General features: G+C 39.8%; 2 protein-coding genes across 3 annotated transcripts; one reads left to right on the forward strand and one right to left on the reverse strand.

Annotated features, from left to right (window-relative positions):
* The first annotated feature begins 907 nt into the window (after nucleotides 1–907).
* Nucleotides 908–5,210, forward strand: crebl2 (cAMP responsive element binding protein-like 2). 2 transcript variants are annotated; one of them, XM_040048318.1, is made up of 3 exons: nucleotides 908–1,121; nucleotides 3,691–3,885; nucleotides 4,302–5,210. In XM_040048318.1, the coding sequence occupies exons 1-3, from the start codon at nucleotides 1,107–1,109 to the stop codon at nucleotides 4,458–4,460; spliced, it is 369 nt and encodes a 122-aa protein (XP_039904252.1). In that variant the 5' UTR covers nucleotides 908–1,106; the 3' UTR covers nucleotides 4,461–5,210. The 2 variants fall into 2 exon arrangements, with proteins under 2 accessions (XP_039904252.1, XP_039904253.1); XM_040048319.1 differs by lacking the exon at nucleotides 908–1,121 and adding an exon at nucleotides 1,743–1,797.
* A 724-nt stretch (nucleotides 5,211–5,934) lies between these two features.
* Nucleotides 5,935–11,779, reverse strand: gpr19 (G protein-coupled receptor 19). The gene is made up of 2 exons (XM_040048312.1): nucleotides 11,666–11,779; nucleotides 5,935–8,417 (listed from the first exon to the last, which is right to left on the reverse strand). Exon 2 carries the CDS (start codon nucleotides 8,389–8,391, stop codon nucleotides 7,117–7,119), a length of 1,275 nt encoding a protein of 424 aa, XP_039904246.1. The 5' UTR covers nucleotides 8,392–8,417; nucleotides 11,666–11,779; the 3' UTR covers nucleotides 5,935–7,116.
* Between the last annotated feature and the right edge of the window lie 5,906 nt (nucleotides 11,780–17,685).

Genomic DNA, 17,685 nt, shown 5'->3' on the forward strand with positions numbered 1-17,685 from the left:
GACGGCAGAATGCAGGTGAAAAACTTTATTTAAAACATCAAAGGTTGAAAAATATATCTGTATGTATCAACTTCGTAAAGCATTTGGGTAAATAGTGTGAACTTTCAGCCTCAGATTCTAAAGTTTGATATTTAATTCACTGAGGAGACTTTTTAAATTTTAGAGGCAAAACTCATCAGAGAGACAGTAAAGCGTTTTACTTTTAAGATCCAAATTATGAGATTCTAAAAAACAACTTCACTCATTCACATGGCGTGATCTCAGACTGAAACTTTAACTGAACGTCCAAATTCAGACCGTCATTGTGAAAAGTGAGAATTTCTGGTCAGAGGAGGGTTGGGAAAGGAAAAGGGAACGGGTCGGAGAAAAGCAGAAGTTTTATTGTTCCCTCATTTTGGGAAACCCAGAGTTTTATCGTGTAGTTAGAGAACGCACTTTTCAAGACCTGCTCTGTGCTCTACTGCAAATCATGAAGACGATATCACAACAATTCATTTCTTCACCAGAGTAAAATGAACAAGCTTTTTAAAGGCGATATCACGAGGCGTGGTAACTTCTTTGATTACACTAGGGTTTAAGTAGATATACTGTTTATGCACATTAAACATATAAAATGGTATAAATACATTCAATATTAAACTAAAGCTGGAGCTTATTTATTACATATAAATATAATTTGTTACTGCTAACTTACAGATTTTCGAATTGTTAATATTTGGCTTCTGAACATTAAACGTTTGAGTGTGTCAGATATATTTTAATATACTTGTTAAGAATATAATTAGTTTTTATCTGACTATTTACTCGGGTTTGACGTTATTTATTTATTTTACCATCTCACTATTTCCGGTTTGGTGGTAGCTGTCTTTGTTCCATTATTTTATTTAATAAAGTTTTGTTTGTAAAAAAAAAAAGTGACGTAAACGCGTAGACGTCAGCAGATGTAAACAAAGCAGGGAGCTGTCAGACTGATCGGTGATCAGACTGATTGATGAGCTGCTTCTGGAGCCCTCGCTGATGATACCGAGCCGGTTCGTTCCGTCCAGACTTCCGGGAACACAGTGTGATCTCTGAGCGGACCTAACGGCAGCCTGCGCGTTAGCAACATGGAAGACAACAAGGTGAGCTAGCTAAGGACTGCTAACGGCTAAAGGAAACTGCGGGGTACTAATTAGTAGCTTTAACTAGTCAACGTCTGGTCACTTCACCTTTGTCAGTGTCGATAGTGTCGTTAACCTCCTAGGACCTGCCGTCCACATATGTGGACATCACATTTTGGGTTATTTAGACCAAAATACTGAATTTTGCTCTACAAGGGCCTGATATCCACTTACAAGGACATACTGCTACTGGTCTATCAAAAATTTAAACGACTATGCTTATATATGGCTCTCATTTTTCTTAAAAACAAAAATTGTTTTTACATCCATCGGGCCCCAATATACCCAAATATCAAAGAGAAATTAAAAATGCATTCAGTGGAAGAGTTCGGGTCTTAGGAGGTTAAAGAAGGAATTACTTTAATGAGCTAGATTACAGCAGTGTATCCTGTGTGCTAACCGAGGCTACGTTAGCTCCCCGTGCCGTAAACATGTTTATTTCAGGAAGGATAAGAAATTATTATTTATAGAACAACAAACCTGCTGTAGACTGTCTGCAGCTCACAAGAAGTTTATTTATTTAATGCTGATATTCATCAGCTGTCAGATATTATTAAAAAAAAACCTTCCTGCTGTCCTCACACCGAGGTCTGGGGGACTTCAGGACTGCTGACGCTGTTTTCCAGTGTTCTGATTGGTGAGTAGAAGTCAGTCAGAAATACTTTGTTACTGTATCTGTAGTTTACTTGAGTAGGTTTTTTTTTCCTGACTACTTTTTAACTTTTACTCCCTGCATGTTTAAACAAATATCTTAACTTTCTACTCGTCACTGTTTCAGACAGGCTCATTACTTTTCCTTTAACTGATTTGAGGGGAGTCATTATTTCAGTCACTGCGAGCCTCCAAACTTAAAACCGATCTGAGCCTAAACAGAAACACATAAAAGGAAATCCCGTTCGTTTATTAATCACCAGGCGATGTGGCATAAAAAGAGATGTAGTCAGGGGTTACAGTGGGCCGGAGTTTTGATTTATTTATTCATTTATTACGTTTTTAAATTTTTATTTTTTAACACAACACTAGAACGACTGCAGGTGTCCATAGGTTGTGTTCACGGTACTTCAGCATCTAGCTAGCTACTGAAGAGGAGCGAGTATAAAGGGAGTAACATTTTGTGTTAGGTAATTTGAAATGCAGCACTTTAACAAACATCAGCAAACACACGAACTGTTTGTGTGCAGTTTGTCACACAGTTGCTAGCTAAAGGTTTAGCTTCTGTATTTCACAGGGAGAGAAAAGAAAGAGGGCTAACTACACTCAGAGATGGAGAAAGATAAGAAAGGACAGGAAACGAAGAAGAGAGCTTAGATTTAAAAGGACGGCTCATTTAAAGCTTACTCGTAAGTCCTCATCAAGTATGTTATCCAATCAGATATTGGGTCTGTACATGTGCAACTGTGTTTTTTCATATTGTGAAACATGCTAAACAAACTTAGGTAGACTTAACTGTGTTATTTAAGGCCTGCATGAAAATCATCTGCAGGTTAGTGCAGGATAAACAGGTTAGTTTGCTAAACTGTGATGGATTTAAAGTAAAGAACAGTATGTGACTGGTGCACAGTGGCTGTGGTTCCATGGTCAGATTTACTTTACATGAAGTGTAGCAGAGATTCATTTGAATTTTAGCTTATGATGCTGAGACTCATTCACTGAATTCCACCTTCATACCAACTTTATAGTGTCTAATATAAAGACAGCATAAACAGTGTACTGTGAGTGTATGGAAATCAGCCAGGACAACTCATGAAACATCTGGTTGAATTCAGGTGTGTAAATCCACAAAGAGCAGCAGGTCAGCTGATCACAGCCTGTACACTAAGAAAATTTACTGGAGCTCTCAGTAGAAAATATAGTGAGTTATGATTTTTTTCCCCCAACACTGAGCAATTAAAACTGATTTTAGTGTTCACCCACCTGCTGAATCCACTTTAGCCCCTGACTGCATTCATTTTGCTGTTTAAAAGTAAAGTCACCCTCTACAATGCAGGCACCAGAAAACAGAGTTTTTATTTTCCTTCCTGCTCATGTTCTACTTAACCGATTCAAGCTGAGTACAATTATTGGAAATAAAATTTAGACTGAAATAAAGTTTGTATTCATATCAACTAATATTGTTATGTCATGACATTCATATAACACAAGGTTCAGTCAATGCTGCATAAAAATAGATGGAGGAAATGTTCTTTGAGGAGCTACTTTTTCTTTCTCTGAGTACATTTCAGAGCAGGTACTTTTTTTTTTACTTTTACTTGAATAAAATTTCAACTTTTACTGGAGTATTTTTTTAACAGTAGTATTGTAGAGAATGTGTGTACTTTTGCCAACTCTGCTCATTCAGGTCTAATCTGGAAGCTAATTTGAGAGCTTTCACTGTAAATGAACTTTAGCACATCCAGGCTGGCTCAACCAATCCAGTCAGAAATAACAGGTATCACCTCTCTGCTCAAAGCACATTAACAGACCTGGTGGTGTCTGCTGGTGGTGTCTCTGTCCTGTGTCTAATTTATCGCTCGTGTCTGCTTGTCATCAGATGGCGGGCAAAGTGAAGAAGCCGGGAAAACGCGGCCGTAAACCTGCCAAAATCGACCTGAAGGCCAAACTGGAGCGAAGCCGGCAGAGCGCCCGCGAGTGCCGAGCCCGGAAGAAGCTAAGGTACCAGTACCTGGAGGAGTTGGTTTCCAGTAAGGAGAGAGCCATCTGCGCCCTGCGGGAGGAGCTTGAGATGGTGAGACACCAGTTAGACATGAACTCAGATTTCAAACACATGATTGAGCTCTGTGCCAAAGAGAAGCTTCATAACACTGACCACAAAGGTCAGACACTCCCAGTTTAAACACACAAGTCTCTCTGCACTCCGTTTCCTGGTATTTAAATAAAGTTTGAAAATGGGGCGCACACAAATGTCACAATTAACATTACTTCACCCAGTTTCTGTTGAGAGTAAAAACACGACCACAGTCACCTGGACAGGTACAACTGCAGCTCTCTGGGCGATGAGTCAGGAGTTTAACTTCAGCTGTGCTTTTAGTTTCCAGTGGTTATGAGAACACGATGAAGGTCAGGTCAGATGCTCGTCATATATATTCATCGTATATAGACTGTTAACTTGCTGTTCACTTGTCTCCTGTCGTCCTCCTGCAGTACAAGCAGTGGTGTTCGGCCATGGATCAGGGCAAGATTCCATCAGAGATTAAAGCTCTGCTCACCGGAGACGAGCAGAAAATGCCTCCAAGCGGTGGCAACAAGACGTCCAAGAACAGCAAGAACAACAACATCAGTAGCAGCAATGGGCAGAGTTAGACGCTTTTCCTCCTCCTTCTCCTGCTCTTCTCCTGCATTTCATCACTCACACAGGACTCATGAGACCTTTAAACCTCCAGAGAATAAACCTCCCTCTTCTCAGCACGGAGGTTCACCTCCTCGTACAGTGCATGTAGTAACCCTCACAGCCAGCAGGGGGGGGGGACAAAAGCTCCTGGCTGCAGGTCAGATCCGACATCTTCACACAGAAGCAGCAGAAAGTTGTTTGTGGAGCTGAAGCTTAATCACCATTCCAGTGAATAAAGATGTTAAACTTGAGAACACAAATACATGCTCTGAACTGAGGATCAATGTCTTTCTGTGGTGGTTTGCAGGTCACATGACTTACTCCTGTTTCTAAACTCTTATAGTGACACGTGTGTGTGTGTGTGTGTGTGTGTGTGTGTGTGTGTGTGTGTGTGTGTGTGTGTGTGTGTGCAGCTGTTGGACAGCTGCTGTGTTATTGTTGTCTGGTCATCGGGTCAAGCCGGGCTTTCCTCTGGTATGATCCTGATAACGTTTGTGAGCTGAAGGACTGACTAAACCAGCAGCGAGCAGGTCGGCGCCCGCGGCTTCTTTTCACGCACTAAAATCTGAAATCTTGTTTCTGAACAGCTTGTAAGCTCTTTTTTTTTTTTTTTTTTTTGTGCACCTTTGTAAACATAGCTGAAGCACTTTGTTTTAAGATTGTAGAAAATGTGAGTTTAAAATGTCTAAGAGCAAATAAATAAATAAACTGTTTGATCCTCAGTGAAGCTCAGAGTATCTTCTGTTCATGCATGAATCTGAGGACGGGATAGTTAGATTCATGCATGGATCACAAACATTTGTACTTACAGCAGGTAATGAGTGTCCCGTAAACAATGTGCAGATTAATGCAGACTCGCAGGAAGTGCTGTGACTGTCTGCAGGAAGGAAGAGAGGGACTTTGGATGAAACACAGTCTCAAGACTATGGGATCTGATTGCACTGATGTTAGTGCAGCAACTGCACCGTGTTCATTCTGCAGGGACTGTGGAACATTTAAAGTGCAAGTTGGTACACACATTTACCTTCCATGAAAAACAAGGTCCACACAATAAAAACTCAGGTGAGGCTCAGCAAGTCACAGAATCAGGTAAACATAACCTGAGACTAAGAGAAGCATGTGATGTTTCCCATTGTGTCATCATTTATTACACACTGAGCAGTCTGCAGAGGCACTGTGTGAAAACCTCAGTGCGTTGTTACTGCATCCATATCAGTTAATCAATGGACTTGATTATCTGACCATAAGCAAACAAGAGCACCTCTATCAAGCTGCTGCTGTAACACAGGTGAGTGACACCTGTAGATCACAGCAGGTCACTGCTGCTGAAAGAGATCCAAGCAAATCCTAGAATTTCTCAGTGTTTTTGAGCTTTAGTCAAATACACGATGACGCAGTGGATTATGTGGTGCACTGACCTAATGTTAGGACCAACTAATGCTCGTAACTTTGCAGCAATGTTGCAGCTCACCCCTGATCTGTAATGTATATGCAGATTTCAGATATCCACACATTAACGTGCACAAGTCTCAGATTTACCAATGCCTTAAAAACAGAAAGAGGTGATTGTGCAGCAATGACTTTACTGACTTCATTAAATTTCATTCTCTAAAAGCTTGCTTCTGTTTCTCTGTCTTTTGTCTTCTGGAACATTTTCCTGGATATTCCCACAAAAACTCATAAATTTCCTTCATATAACAAATCATCTTTAATCACACTGATCAAACTTCATGAGAACTGATCACAGCTACAAACATCCATTTGATCTCAAGTCTGGATATTTCAGCACACTGGAAGGAGGACAAATGTTCAGGTTCTATCCTTGTCGAGCGTTTCCACACAGCAGTGCTGAGGATGATGTTGAGGAACTCATCTCAATCAGAAATTACAGGACTTAAGTCCCTCTGCAATCGCACTTTAAGATTTAAGCTACCGATCCACACCAAACGAGCTCTGCCTTGATGCTGTTTAAGAACTAAGCACCATTCTGAAACTGAACCGAATCAAACAGTGTCTGCATGTTGTCATGTTTAGCTATGACCACTCAGCTAAGTTTGAACCTGAATGGGTCTTGCTGACATGGTTGTTAAAGTCACAATTGATCCTGATTGTATTCCAATGATTCAGCCCAGTTTATTTGAACAAGCTTGGATCCCGGGCTTTGGTATCTAACCAGCTCACCGTTACTCAGTCATTGTGACAAAGCAGATAATGTCATTGTTAACATTTCAGCCTTTACTAACATTAGCATCTACCACGTACATTACTGTAGCAAACCAGATGCAGTTACAAGACTTTTATGATCGATGACCACACAGAAAGTTAGCTAGCTAACAAGTTGACATCAAAACACAAAATGCAATTTATCCATGGAGAATGATCCATCAAAACACAGCACGAAAACAAATTCTGATTGAAATCTGAAGTATAAAAATCACCAATATGGCTGCTATAGGGTTTCTCACATCACAAAAAGCCCTTTATACAATCTGAACACATTCGGTAAACCTTTTACTTAAATACAGTGCTAGCATGTTAGCCTCCAGCTAATTCACCTGCCACCACTGGCACTGCTATGTTAGACAAGTTTATGTTTGTGAGTTCAGTTTTAAAGCTGTCCAAGCTCATTCACACAAAGGTATTTGGAGGGTTCGCATTAGTGGGCCAAGCTACCTTCTTTTCTTTAGCTTCTCGGTCAAATGTATCGTAGACCGAGTCTTTAGTCACCATCTTTGCTTGCACTGGGATGTCCACCACCCCAACATAATTCTTTTTGGCCATGCGGGAGCTCGCGGTGATGGTGTAGGCATTACTGCGGTAGCATTTCATGGATGACATGCAGAATGTCTCCCGCATGCCACGTCTGAAGTTTGCATTGTAGACAGAATACAGGGTGGGTTTGGATGCTGTGGAGCTGAAGGAGATCCAGGAGATGGCTGTGAAGAAAAGCAGTCCCTGCCTGCTGGGCCCATCAGACTCCCTCGGATGCCACAGTTGGGCAAGATAGAAGGGTGTCCAGGTGAGGAAGAAAACAGAATTAAGCATAAGGAACATTTTGATGGTCTTGACTTTAGTCCGCGGGACAATGTTCATTGTCCGCCGCACAGTGTGGCCATCAGCACTGATCCTCCAGATGTACCTGACCACCCTCTGATAGAATGATATGATCAATCCAGCAGGGACCAGAAAACCAATGAGAAGGTGAACTGCTGCGTAGACTATGCTGCCCCAGCTCTCAGGAAGGAAAAAGTCACAATGACTGTCTGTAGATGTAGATCCATAGAAGAAGAGGCAGGGGGAGACGAAGGCTGCATCAAATAACCACGAAGCCAGAATCATCTTCTTTGCCTTTTCTCTGGACACTTTGAAGCTGAGGGGATAGACGATTGTGTAGAAGCGGTCTATTGAGATCGAAAGCAGGACGTAGACCTGCACACCTGGACAAAGGTGCTGTAGATAGCGCACAGCCTTGCAAGCTGCTGTGCTCATTGGCCAACGTCCAGAGGCAACCTGCAAGAGGACGAATGGGGCACAACCGAGGCTCATGAGCAGGTCCGCGCAGGCCATAGACACCACAAAGTAGTTGGTTGTGGACTGAGTCCGTCGGCTTCGGTGGATGACCAGGCATACGAGGGCATTTCCCAAGATGGAGACCAGCCATAGAACCCCAAATACCAAGCCTAGGACGGCAACCTCACCTGAAGTCAGCTCATCAGGGACAGAGGTAGTATTCAACTGGCCGGTGGACGTGCCCTCGAGGCTGCAGAGGGGAGTTGTGGGTAAGGTTGCCAGGACAGTTGAGTTTTCTCTCTTGGAGTAGTTAAATGACATCTGATACATGAACGATGGCAAGTAGATGGAGGGATTGACACCGACTGTGTTTGATGTCTGGGCATACACCATTGCTGTACTGCTGGGTCAGAGAGCAGCTGTGGAGACACAGACATTTGGCATTAGAAAAACCACAACCAAATTAATGTTTGGGAAATATTTTTCAACATAAATTGTTTATTTATCCCAACAATACTCCTGATTACCAGATACAATCGACAGCTCCTCACAATCCCTACACCAAGTTATTACTCAACAATTAATAGTTCAGACATGCAAAATAAAAAGGTTTGTTGGTTGTTTGGTGGTTAGATAGACTACTGCTGGTCATCTTTCAGAAAGGTGTGAGGCTCAAGAAGTAATGAGATTTGTTTTATTGGCGAGATACGTAGGTTAATGGCAAATTTTTTGATAGATACAAAGGTAGGTAGTTAGGAGAATGGGTCGTTGGTGTGTGAACAGATAGTAGGTAGGTAGATGAGGTCATTGGGTAGAATAGCTGGTTTGTGAAAGCACCATAGGTTATTAGATTGGCAAGTCAAGTGGTTAGGAAAATTGATTGATTAATAGTTGGCTGAGTGGTAGGTTGGCAGGTGTGCTAACAAAAGATAGAAACTGCTTTATCTCATGAGGCCCACCTGTCTCAATGTTGTAGCCAACATCAGGTGAAAATTAGTGACAGGCTAGTCATTCTTCGTTTAGATTTGAAAATCAAAATCGACTGTGCCTAATATTAGTTAATGCTAACTTGCATGCTAATGTTGATGGATTACTAGCTATAAATGTGTCCTGAATAGATAAGGTCAGCCGTACTACCCAAATGCCACAGTTGGGTTGCTAACTTAGCATCATCAACTAATATGACAAAATAACCTTGTAATATTATTGCTAGTAAAATACAATCTCAGCACCAAATTACTTCACCAATGAAATGTCTATTACTGTTTTCTGGAGCACTACCAGGATGCATGGGTGGATAGCCAGCTAGCTTTAATTTAGCTACACTAGTAGTTTCATTGCATTCAAACTCTGACTGTAGTTCAGTTAAAGGCAAAAGAAGTCATTAATAAGAGTTTGTTGATGTTGCACAGGGAGCTTAAATAGATTGCAGGGTTAGTCAGAATTTGTGTCATTGATACACAGCTCCAGAAGCTTGTTTGTGGATTGGCATTGAGATAAAGAGTGAGGGATATGGTCGGTTGGTAAGTTGGTAGGAAGTTTGAAAGTTTGGTTTGTTGTTTGGATATCAGATAGTTAGCAGTAAATAAGTTAGCTGAGAGTCACACTGGTGAGTTTAAATAAGATAAGATAAGATAAGATAAGATAAGATAAGACTATTGATCCCACAACGAGGAAATTTTTGTGTTACCTCAACTTAGGTCAGAAGGAAAATACAAAAAATACAAATAAAATACAAACAAATAAAAAGATACGTAAGATAATACACTATATACAACGGTAGCATACACAGTATGTGATTATGGTTTGTTCACGTCACAGCCATGCTCATCTCTGAGTTCTAATTAAAACATTTACAGAGGGTGATCTTTGCTCAGTAGGAATTCTGCTTGGGACTTGAAATCATGGACAGGAGCGTTAATGAAGCCGTAGTTCCACTTCAGAAGTCACGTCTGGGGAAATGTAGAATCTCCAGATATTAAAAAAGTGAGGAAGCTGTTTATGTTTTCTTAAAATCCAGGAAATGTCAGAGGCAGCAGTGCTCAGGACTGTTTTATGGAAACACAGTTGCATGTTTTCCTCTCAGGTACAAGACAAACTCCACCACATGGAACTATTCATCATCACCGTCCTCATCTCCACCTCAGGACTTAATTCCCAGTCAGTGCTGCAGCTGATTTGATTAATCCTCCATAGAGAGCCGGCTCTCCTCTGAGGTCGCTCTTTAAGGATGTGAAGAAGCTCTCAGAGGAGATTCTGTTTATGGCTGCCGTTGTGTTTACTCTTCTGGATTTAACCTTAGCAACCACATCCATCTTGACTGATGGTGGGTAGGTAAACGAGGGAAGCAGGACAACGCAGTTTAAACTAAAGCGTCACCAAAAGAGAGTAAACATAAATCACTCTGAATTATTTAGGTTTGTGGCGTGTTTAGCTTTCTGACATTTCACGCCCCAAATGATTTAGTATAAGGTGTAACTGATAATTAATGCAGACCTGTGCTTTTCCTTATTAACCATCACACACTAAATATTCCTAAAGAGATTATTTTTAACTCTCAATCATGCAAAGCTACTCTAGAAGAGTCCAGGAATAAGAGTATGAAGCGGGAAACGAACAGAATAAGGTTACCTTTAATAATTACTTAAATAAGCCTCCAGCTGTAATTTAACCCTGCTGTAAATTTTTCATATTATAAACAACACATGCAGACATTTGAAAACAGCTTAACTGTAAATTTAAATGTACATTTAAATTATTGATCTGGATTAATTCCACTCTGATATAAACACAAAGGACTCAAAGCGAACAGTTTACTTCATCCATAACCAGGATACTAATAATTAATAATGACCACAAAGCACTTTTTACTGAATGACTAATTAATTATTGTTATAATGTCATAAAATTACAAATGTTCATCATCATGCTCTCACACTGCCAGAAACTTTCTCAGTTTTTGTTCAAACTGTTCAGCAACTAAAATCTGATATGTTGATTTACATGAGTTTATTAGAGAATTACAAAACTCCAGATTTAATTTACTTTATTTGCTTTTCATACATAATGTAATTTTTTTAAAAATCAGTTACGTTTTTATCCAATAACTGATAATCAGCCGGTTAGGTGTCTGTTTGCCCTGAACATTAGAGTCAAAAAAGAAGTGATCGATTAATCGATGCATGGAAATAAATGAGCAGCTATGTTTTGTTTGTTTTTGTTTTGTTTGTGTTTGTTTTTTTTTTTTTTTTACATCAAAGTCCTGATTAAAACAGATCTGTGCAGATGCCGATCTGCTGTACATGGCCAAATGTTTGTGGACAGTTCGATGAAGGCTCTCTAACTGAAATGATTACCTCCTCCATTAAAATACGAATGTGTCTCAGAGGAGGCTGATGATGGTGCTGTAAACCCCGCTGTGACTGATTCCGGCCTGAAGCCCATCATGTCTACCTGCTCACCGCTCACACCAGCACAGTTTGATGAGCTGAGCAGCTGAGAGTCCAGCCTGACCGCTCATGGAAAAACACCGAGCAGGCACACCTGCTGCAGCTGTCCGCCGCGTGCAGCACGTCATGTCCTCTGAATAACGAGCTCAGGCTCAGGCCATGTTCTGAATAAATACGGATTAAAAACCAAGATAAGGAAACAAAAGCCTCCATCTTACGTGCCGAGCGTCATTCTACCCGCTCCTCCGGCTCCTTCCATCCATCAGCAGTCAGCGCGGCGTCACGGATCCTGCCTAAACAACATGTCTGCTGATGAAGAGGAGGATGATGAAGGATGGACGAGGCCGACAAAACCTGCAGGTGATCAAGTGTCCCGGAGTCCGCAGGTGAGGCAGATACGCGCTCAGAGGATGGAGAGACGCTTCATGATGGCGTCTGATTCACAGGAGGAGGAGGTCCGAGCAGCCAGCAGACATCACGGCAGCTGGAGGATGAAGCTGCAGCTGAGGAAGAGGAGGGTGGATGTTTTCTTCTCTGTCAGCAGGGGCGGACCGAGGCTACATGAGGGAATGATGAGCCTCAGCTGAAGACTGCTGTACAGAAGACTGTTTATGCCAATTATATAAAAAACTGAATTGATAATAAATTTTAAAAATACATGAATTTAACAGAAGTGCAGACTGGTTCCAAGTAGAGCTTCAACATGCAACAAGAAGAAACGGGAGTGAGACAAAACATTTTTTTGAACATGCAATTTATTAAAAACAACATTTGAACTGAAACAGGCTTTTTTTTTTTTTTTTTTTTTTACAGCTGATCAAAAGTTTAAGACTAAAACAAAAAAACAAAAACAAAAACCCTAACCCTAATGGGGCTGCAGTCTATACCAGTAACGGCCTTAATTTGGATCGAGGATTGTCCAGTGTCTTGTCACCAATTGGCTCCTCCGGCTCAGTGCTTGAAAAATTTTGGGGGGTTTTCCACTTGATGTTTTTGTTCCATAACCCACAGGATCATTTAAGAAATTCCAAATGACTGTCTTACTGCGTCCAACCTCAGCAGTGATGGTGTGCTGCAAGAGACCCTGCTTATGCAGTTCAACAACCCAACAACGTTCAAAAAGGGAAGTTTTTTTGCCTTTGCCATCAGAAGGTCATGACAGTGTGAGCACCTGACAGAAAATGACAATGAATCCATATTTTTGCACAGATTTGGCCTTTTAAAGGCATGTGGTCCTAAACTTTTGATCAGCTGTAAAACAGCCTATTTCAGTTTAAGCGTTGTTTTCAATAAATTGCATGCTCAAATAAATATGTCTTGTCTTCCTCTCATTTGTTGCATGTTGAAGCTCTACTTGGAACCTTGTTAAGATCCAACCATGCAAAATATGATTGTTTTTGTGCCATTTTTCAAATGGTCTACAACTTTTGATATGGACTGTATAATCTCAGATCCCATAAACAACACTGGAGATCTCTGTCCAGAAGAGTGCAGTCCTAGGAACGGCTGTTAGAGGACCCAGGCTTCAAGGAAGAGAGACAAAAATATAGACATTAACAAAAACAATTTTATGATTAAAATGATATAAATAAAATAATCCAAAGTATGACGTCCCTCGGCCACCTTGGGTGGGTCTTTCACTCTTGTCCTAATAAAGCCAAAAGTTTTGTTTTGTAGGGGTTTAAAGCAGTGTGGATGAGCGAGGACGCTGGCTAACAACCTGTCCATCACAGCTCCAGAGTTTGCAACTGGGTTGCACTACAAAAACATCATATAAGTATCATTTATTAGTTCATGTTCATGGATACAAGCTGATGTATTTCAGTATTTTTCATGTCTGTCCCAAGAAGTTGCAACACTTTTATTTGAATCCAAACCCCCATCGTTATCCATGTCTCACAGATTCATCTTTAGTGCCTGAAAGTGAGACGTTTTTACAGATCACTAAAACATTTTAAATGAGTAACTAGAGCTTGACCTATTTTTTAAGACAGATATTTAAAAAGTAAGCACTCATTTTTTAAATTTGTTCACGTTCTGCCTGTTTGTTCCAAAAATGTTGCCAACAGGTAAGTTGCAGAGTTCCCTCTGGTGGACAAACAATGCAACATTAACTGTCATAACATGACTGGAAGGTGTTGCTCTGACCTCTTCTTTACTTTTGTCATTTTCATATATTGGCTGTTACAGTTGCTGGTAGAGATAGATAGGCCTATTCACTGATCCTTATGTTGAGAGATGATCAGGCATCATGAAGACGAACTTTTCCTTTCCCATTCATTCATTGACACCCTAACCCCCTTCTTCTGGTCCCTTTTAATCAGTCAGTGACTCAAATTGGCCAATGAATCCCCCCTTCTGGTGGGATGGGGGCCTGAGCTCACACAGGGCAGGGCTGGTTCAGTGTTTGCTGTTTGTTGTTGTTTACAGCGTCCTGCAGCCTCGGTGTTTCCCATCGACCGTCCTCACTGTCAGCCCGCTATCTCTGTCTCCCAGGCCTTCAACATGTTGGCTCTATAAAAGGAAATGATGTCGTCCATCTGTGGTTATTGGTCCAATGCTGATGGGGGTTGCTTGCGCAGCATATCACCATGACAACCACTGTGCTGAGAAGACCAACAGGCCAGTTGCTATGGGAAACCAACGATGGTGCTAATATGAGAGAGGAGAAGGAATAATCATAACAGACAGTAAAAATGGTAGTAAGAAAATATTTCAGACACTCGTTCATGTAACCAGGTGAAGACGCTTCAAACTGGTGTTTCATGAATTAAAATGGTATCCAATTACTGCCAACAATAGAATTTAAATATTTATTATTTATTTATTTATGTGAGATACAAATAAAAAATTAATAAAAGTCATTATTTGTTATTATTGGCCTATGAAAAAGCTTTAACTATTACTTTAATTTAAAATATTTGGAATTAAAGTAACAGATTTGACCTGGTAAGTAACATTTACATTTAATAATCAAACATGTTGATGTGCTCTTGTATTTGGCAATATTAATCATTATTAATATTAATCAGCTGATGAAGTTTTTAAAATATTTAGTTTGAGTTTGGGTCTTATTTGCACTGAAATATGTAAAAGGTTTCTGAAAGTACGGAAGGTAAATAATACCAAGAAAATCTATCAGGGGAAATTTCTCAGAATCTAACGTAATGTGTAACTTAGCCAAAAAGCACACTTTTAATTATTATTTAATAGTTGAATTATTTTTAAAGGATTTTTATTTGATGTCCTAAAATGAAAAATGTTCCATGATTTATCCTTCTACAGATTAACGTTTTATTTCTATAATTTTTGTTTTTGGTGTTTCCCTTTTTTCTTACCTTTTATGACCTTTGAGAATTTTACCCAACTTCCTACATATTGTGATAGAAATAAGACTAAAAATCATGTTGCACATAGATAAAAAAAACAAACAAAACATTAGTAACGTTAATATGACAGTTTTAATACAGTGAATGTATTTTTGATTAGGATAACTGATGTTGGCTTAGTAGTAATTGGATTATACGAATCAGAGTAGTGTTGACACAATAATGGCAATAACAAACACTGTCTCTATCTTGGCTGCTAACATTGAAAGAAAATATTTGTTATGTATCTTACTGATGAATAAAATCAATCTTCTTTTATGTTATACACAAGCAATGTTCCCTCTAATTTTTCATGTGTCTGAGCGAACACACAAACTCCCTGAGCGGTCCCTTGGAGCACTGTGAGCAACAGCAGGCGTGTGCACTGTGGTCACGCCAGCATCGAATCCATCCAAGTTACATGGTTTATTAAAATAATCAAATTACAGCATTTACATTTATGTTACACTACTTTTAATTAACTGCTTTAGCCCACTTACAATAAAAATGTAAAAGAAATCTTGTTCATGACCTGTGTAGTATGTTAACACTATTGGAAGTAAAAACAACTTGAACTCCAATTTTGAAAACACAACTTTCTTCTTTTTTTTTTTTTTATAAAGCTCTGACTTGTATTATGAGTCTGTGGTCTGGGAGAGAGTCTGCAAAATACAGTAAATAATGACCAATGTTGGGCAATAATTATATAGTTACTTCTTCAAAAAAGTAACTGAGTTATGCAAACAAAGTTTTTTGCAGCTGTTTACCTAAAAATGCAGCCAAGGCATTTTTTAGAATAAATGTTTCAAACTATTTACAGAACAATCAGCTGTTCTGCATCAAATTTGAAATTATTTGTGCCACTCCAAAAAATAATTTCAGTCCACTATGAGATAAAGGAGAACAACAGCCTGATACCTGCAGGCCTGACAACAGGAGATGTATCGCTGCTGTAACACCTGTAACATTCAGTAGTCGCCTCATTGTTCTGACACACACAACAAAACTATTGACAACACTACACACTAACTACACAAGATTTGCGCTAAACGTTGCAAATCTCTCACATCTCAAAACACCAACGTCACTCCTAAAACTTCCCCCCTTCCTAAACAACTAAATGCCATGTTGCCAAATCATTTTTTGATTGGTCGACATGGTACATTTTTCCACCAATAGGAAAGGGTGGGGTTCTTTTGGTTTTGTTTTTCCTCACAGGCGGAGAGTGCTTTCCAGCGTTTTCCTTATAAAATGCCGTTTTTACCGTTTCTTCCCGCAATAAATATAAACAACAATAGTATTCAGGAAGAAAACCAAACATTGCAAATATTTTTCATCATAACTCTGGTTTTACGTGGCCTATCAACACAATTTAAAAACTGGTATAAAGTCCACACTTTTTCCGTCAATTGTTCCGTCTGTCCTGCTCACATCTCCAATGGTTGTCCACATTGTCATTAACGTGGCTTCACTCCACATAAGCCACGCTGCTTTGCTAGCTAAAACACCGGTGTCAGCACATAAGGACGCTGTCATAGCCTGTCAATGACGTTGATTAGCTGCCTATATACGAATGTGAATGGCATTATTGGCTGGACTATGGGATAAGGTGGCGTCGTTCTAATCCTATACGGGAGCAGCCAGTCACTTACTGACTAACATTGCAAATCAGAATTGTTAAAGTATTCTGAAACCAGAATATTAGTAGGGCAAAAGAAAGGGCTTGTCATTGTAGGGTAAGAATGTAACAAAAAAAATCTAAATCTATACACATAAAACAAACAAACACACAGAGGAGTGTGAGAGAGAGCGCCATGGCAATGATCTGAGCCACGCCGATGCACACACCCAGGAAACGCAACACTTGCAGCTGCTTCATCCCACGGATGAAGCTGTAGATCTTTGGCCCTTAGCCCTAAAACACGCCCGTGCGCGCGCACGTACAGTGACATGTTAATACCTTCTCCAGATACTGTATAAACTACGGTCGCACGTTTGCATCATGGTGCTGATCCAGTGTCCTTCCCTTATTATTTATTCAGAGTGTTATAAATATAAAGTAATAAGAATATAAAAAAAATAAGTAATACATTTAAAATAATGTATTTATGTATTTATGATGATTCAATTTATTTGACTATCCACTCTGTACGAGGCAGAAAGCTTATTAAATGTTTAAACTGCAGAAATACAATAATTTTGCTGCTGTAAAATCAGCATTTTTGTCATATTTGAAATATAAATCTGATATAATCTGTTTCTTAATGTATTTTTTTAACACAGTTTATCTGGGCTTAGCAGTGTCTAGGAGTATACTTGCTTGTGGCCTCCCCGTGGCTATTACCAATAACAAGACTGCTGTAGATAACAGTTTATCACACATTACACACATGTTCACTTTCACTGGCCATTTGATTACATTTCTTTAGCCAATAAAACTATTTTCTATAATTTTCCCATAATTATTAGAATTACATTTAGTTTCCTCAACATGGGTGGCGCCTTTCATTGTTTGAATTTAGTATCAATCTCTAGCAAGCACATGAGATTTACACAGATGATTCATATGACTCAGTGGTGTCACTTGGCAGACCAGCATGTTACTCGGGATGGTGATACAAGAAAAGGGAAAGAAAAAGGCCCTATACAAGAGGTGGTTACAGCTAGGCACTAGAGACAAGTGGTAAGATAGGAAATATCTTTCAGTTTTTGGAAGTCCTTCTTTCGCAACTTCACCCTAACCGTGGGTGGTTCACTGGCAGCCTGGTGGATGTTCAGAGCTTTATTAGGTAAATAAAACTTCTGAAATTCCCTACTCATAAAGCAAATGTGTCAATGGCTGTTACTCCTCATACAGTAGGTGTGAATGA

The sequence above is a fragment of the Simochromis diagramma genome, unplaced genomic scaffold (genome assembly GCF_900408965.1).
Source record: "Simochromis diagramma unplaced genomic scaffold, fSimDia1.1 OVJJ01000557.1, whole genome shotgun sequence".
NCBI classification, from domain to species: Eukaryota; Metazoa; Chordata; class Actinopteri; order Cichliformes; family Cichlidae; genus Simochromis; species Simochromis diagramma.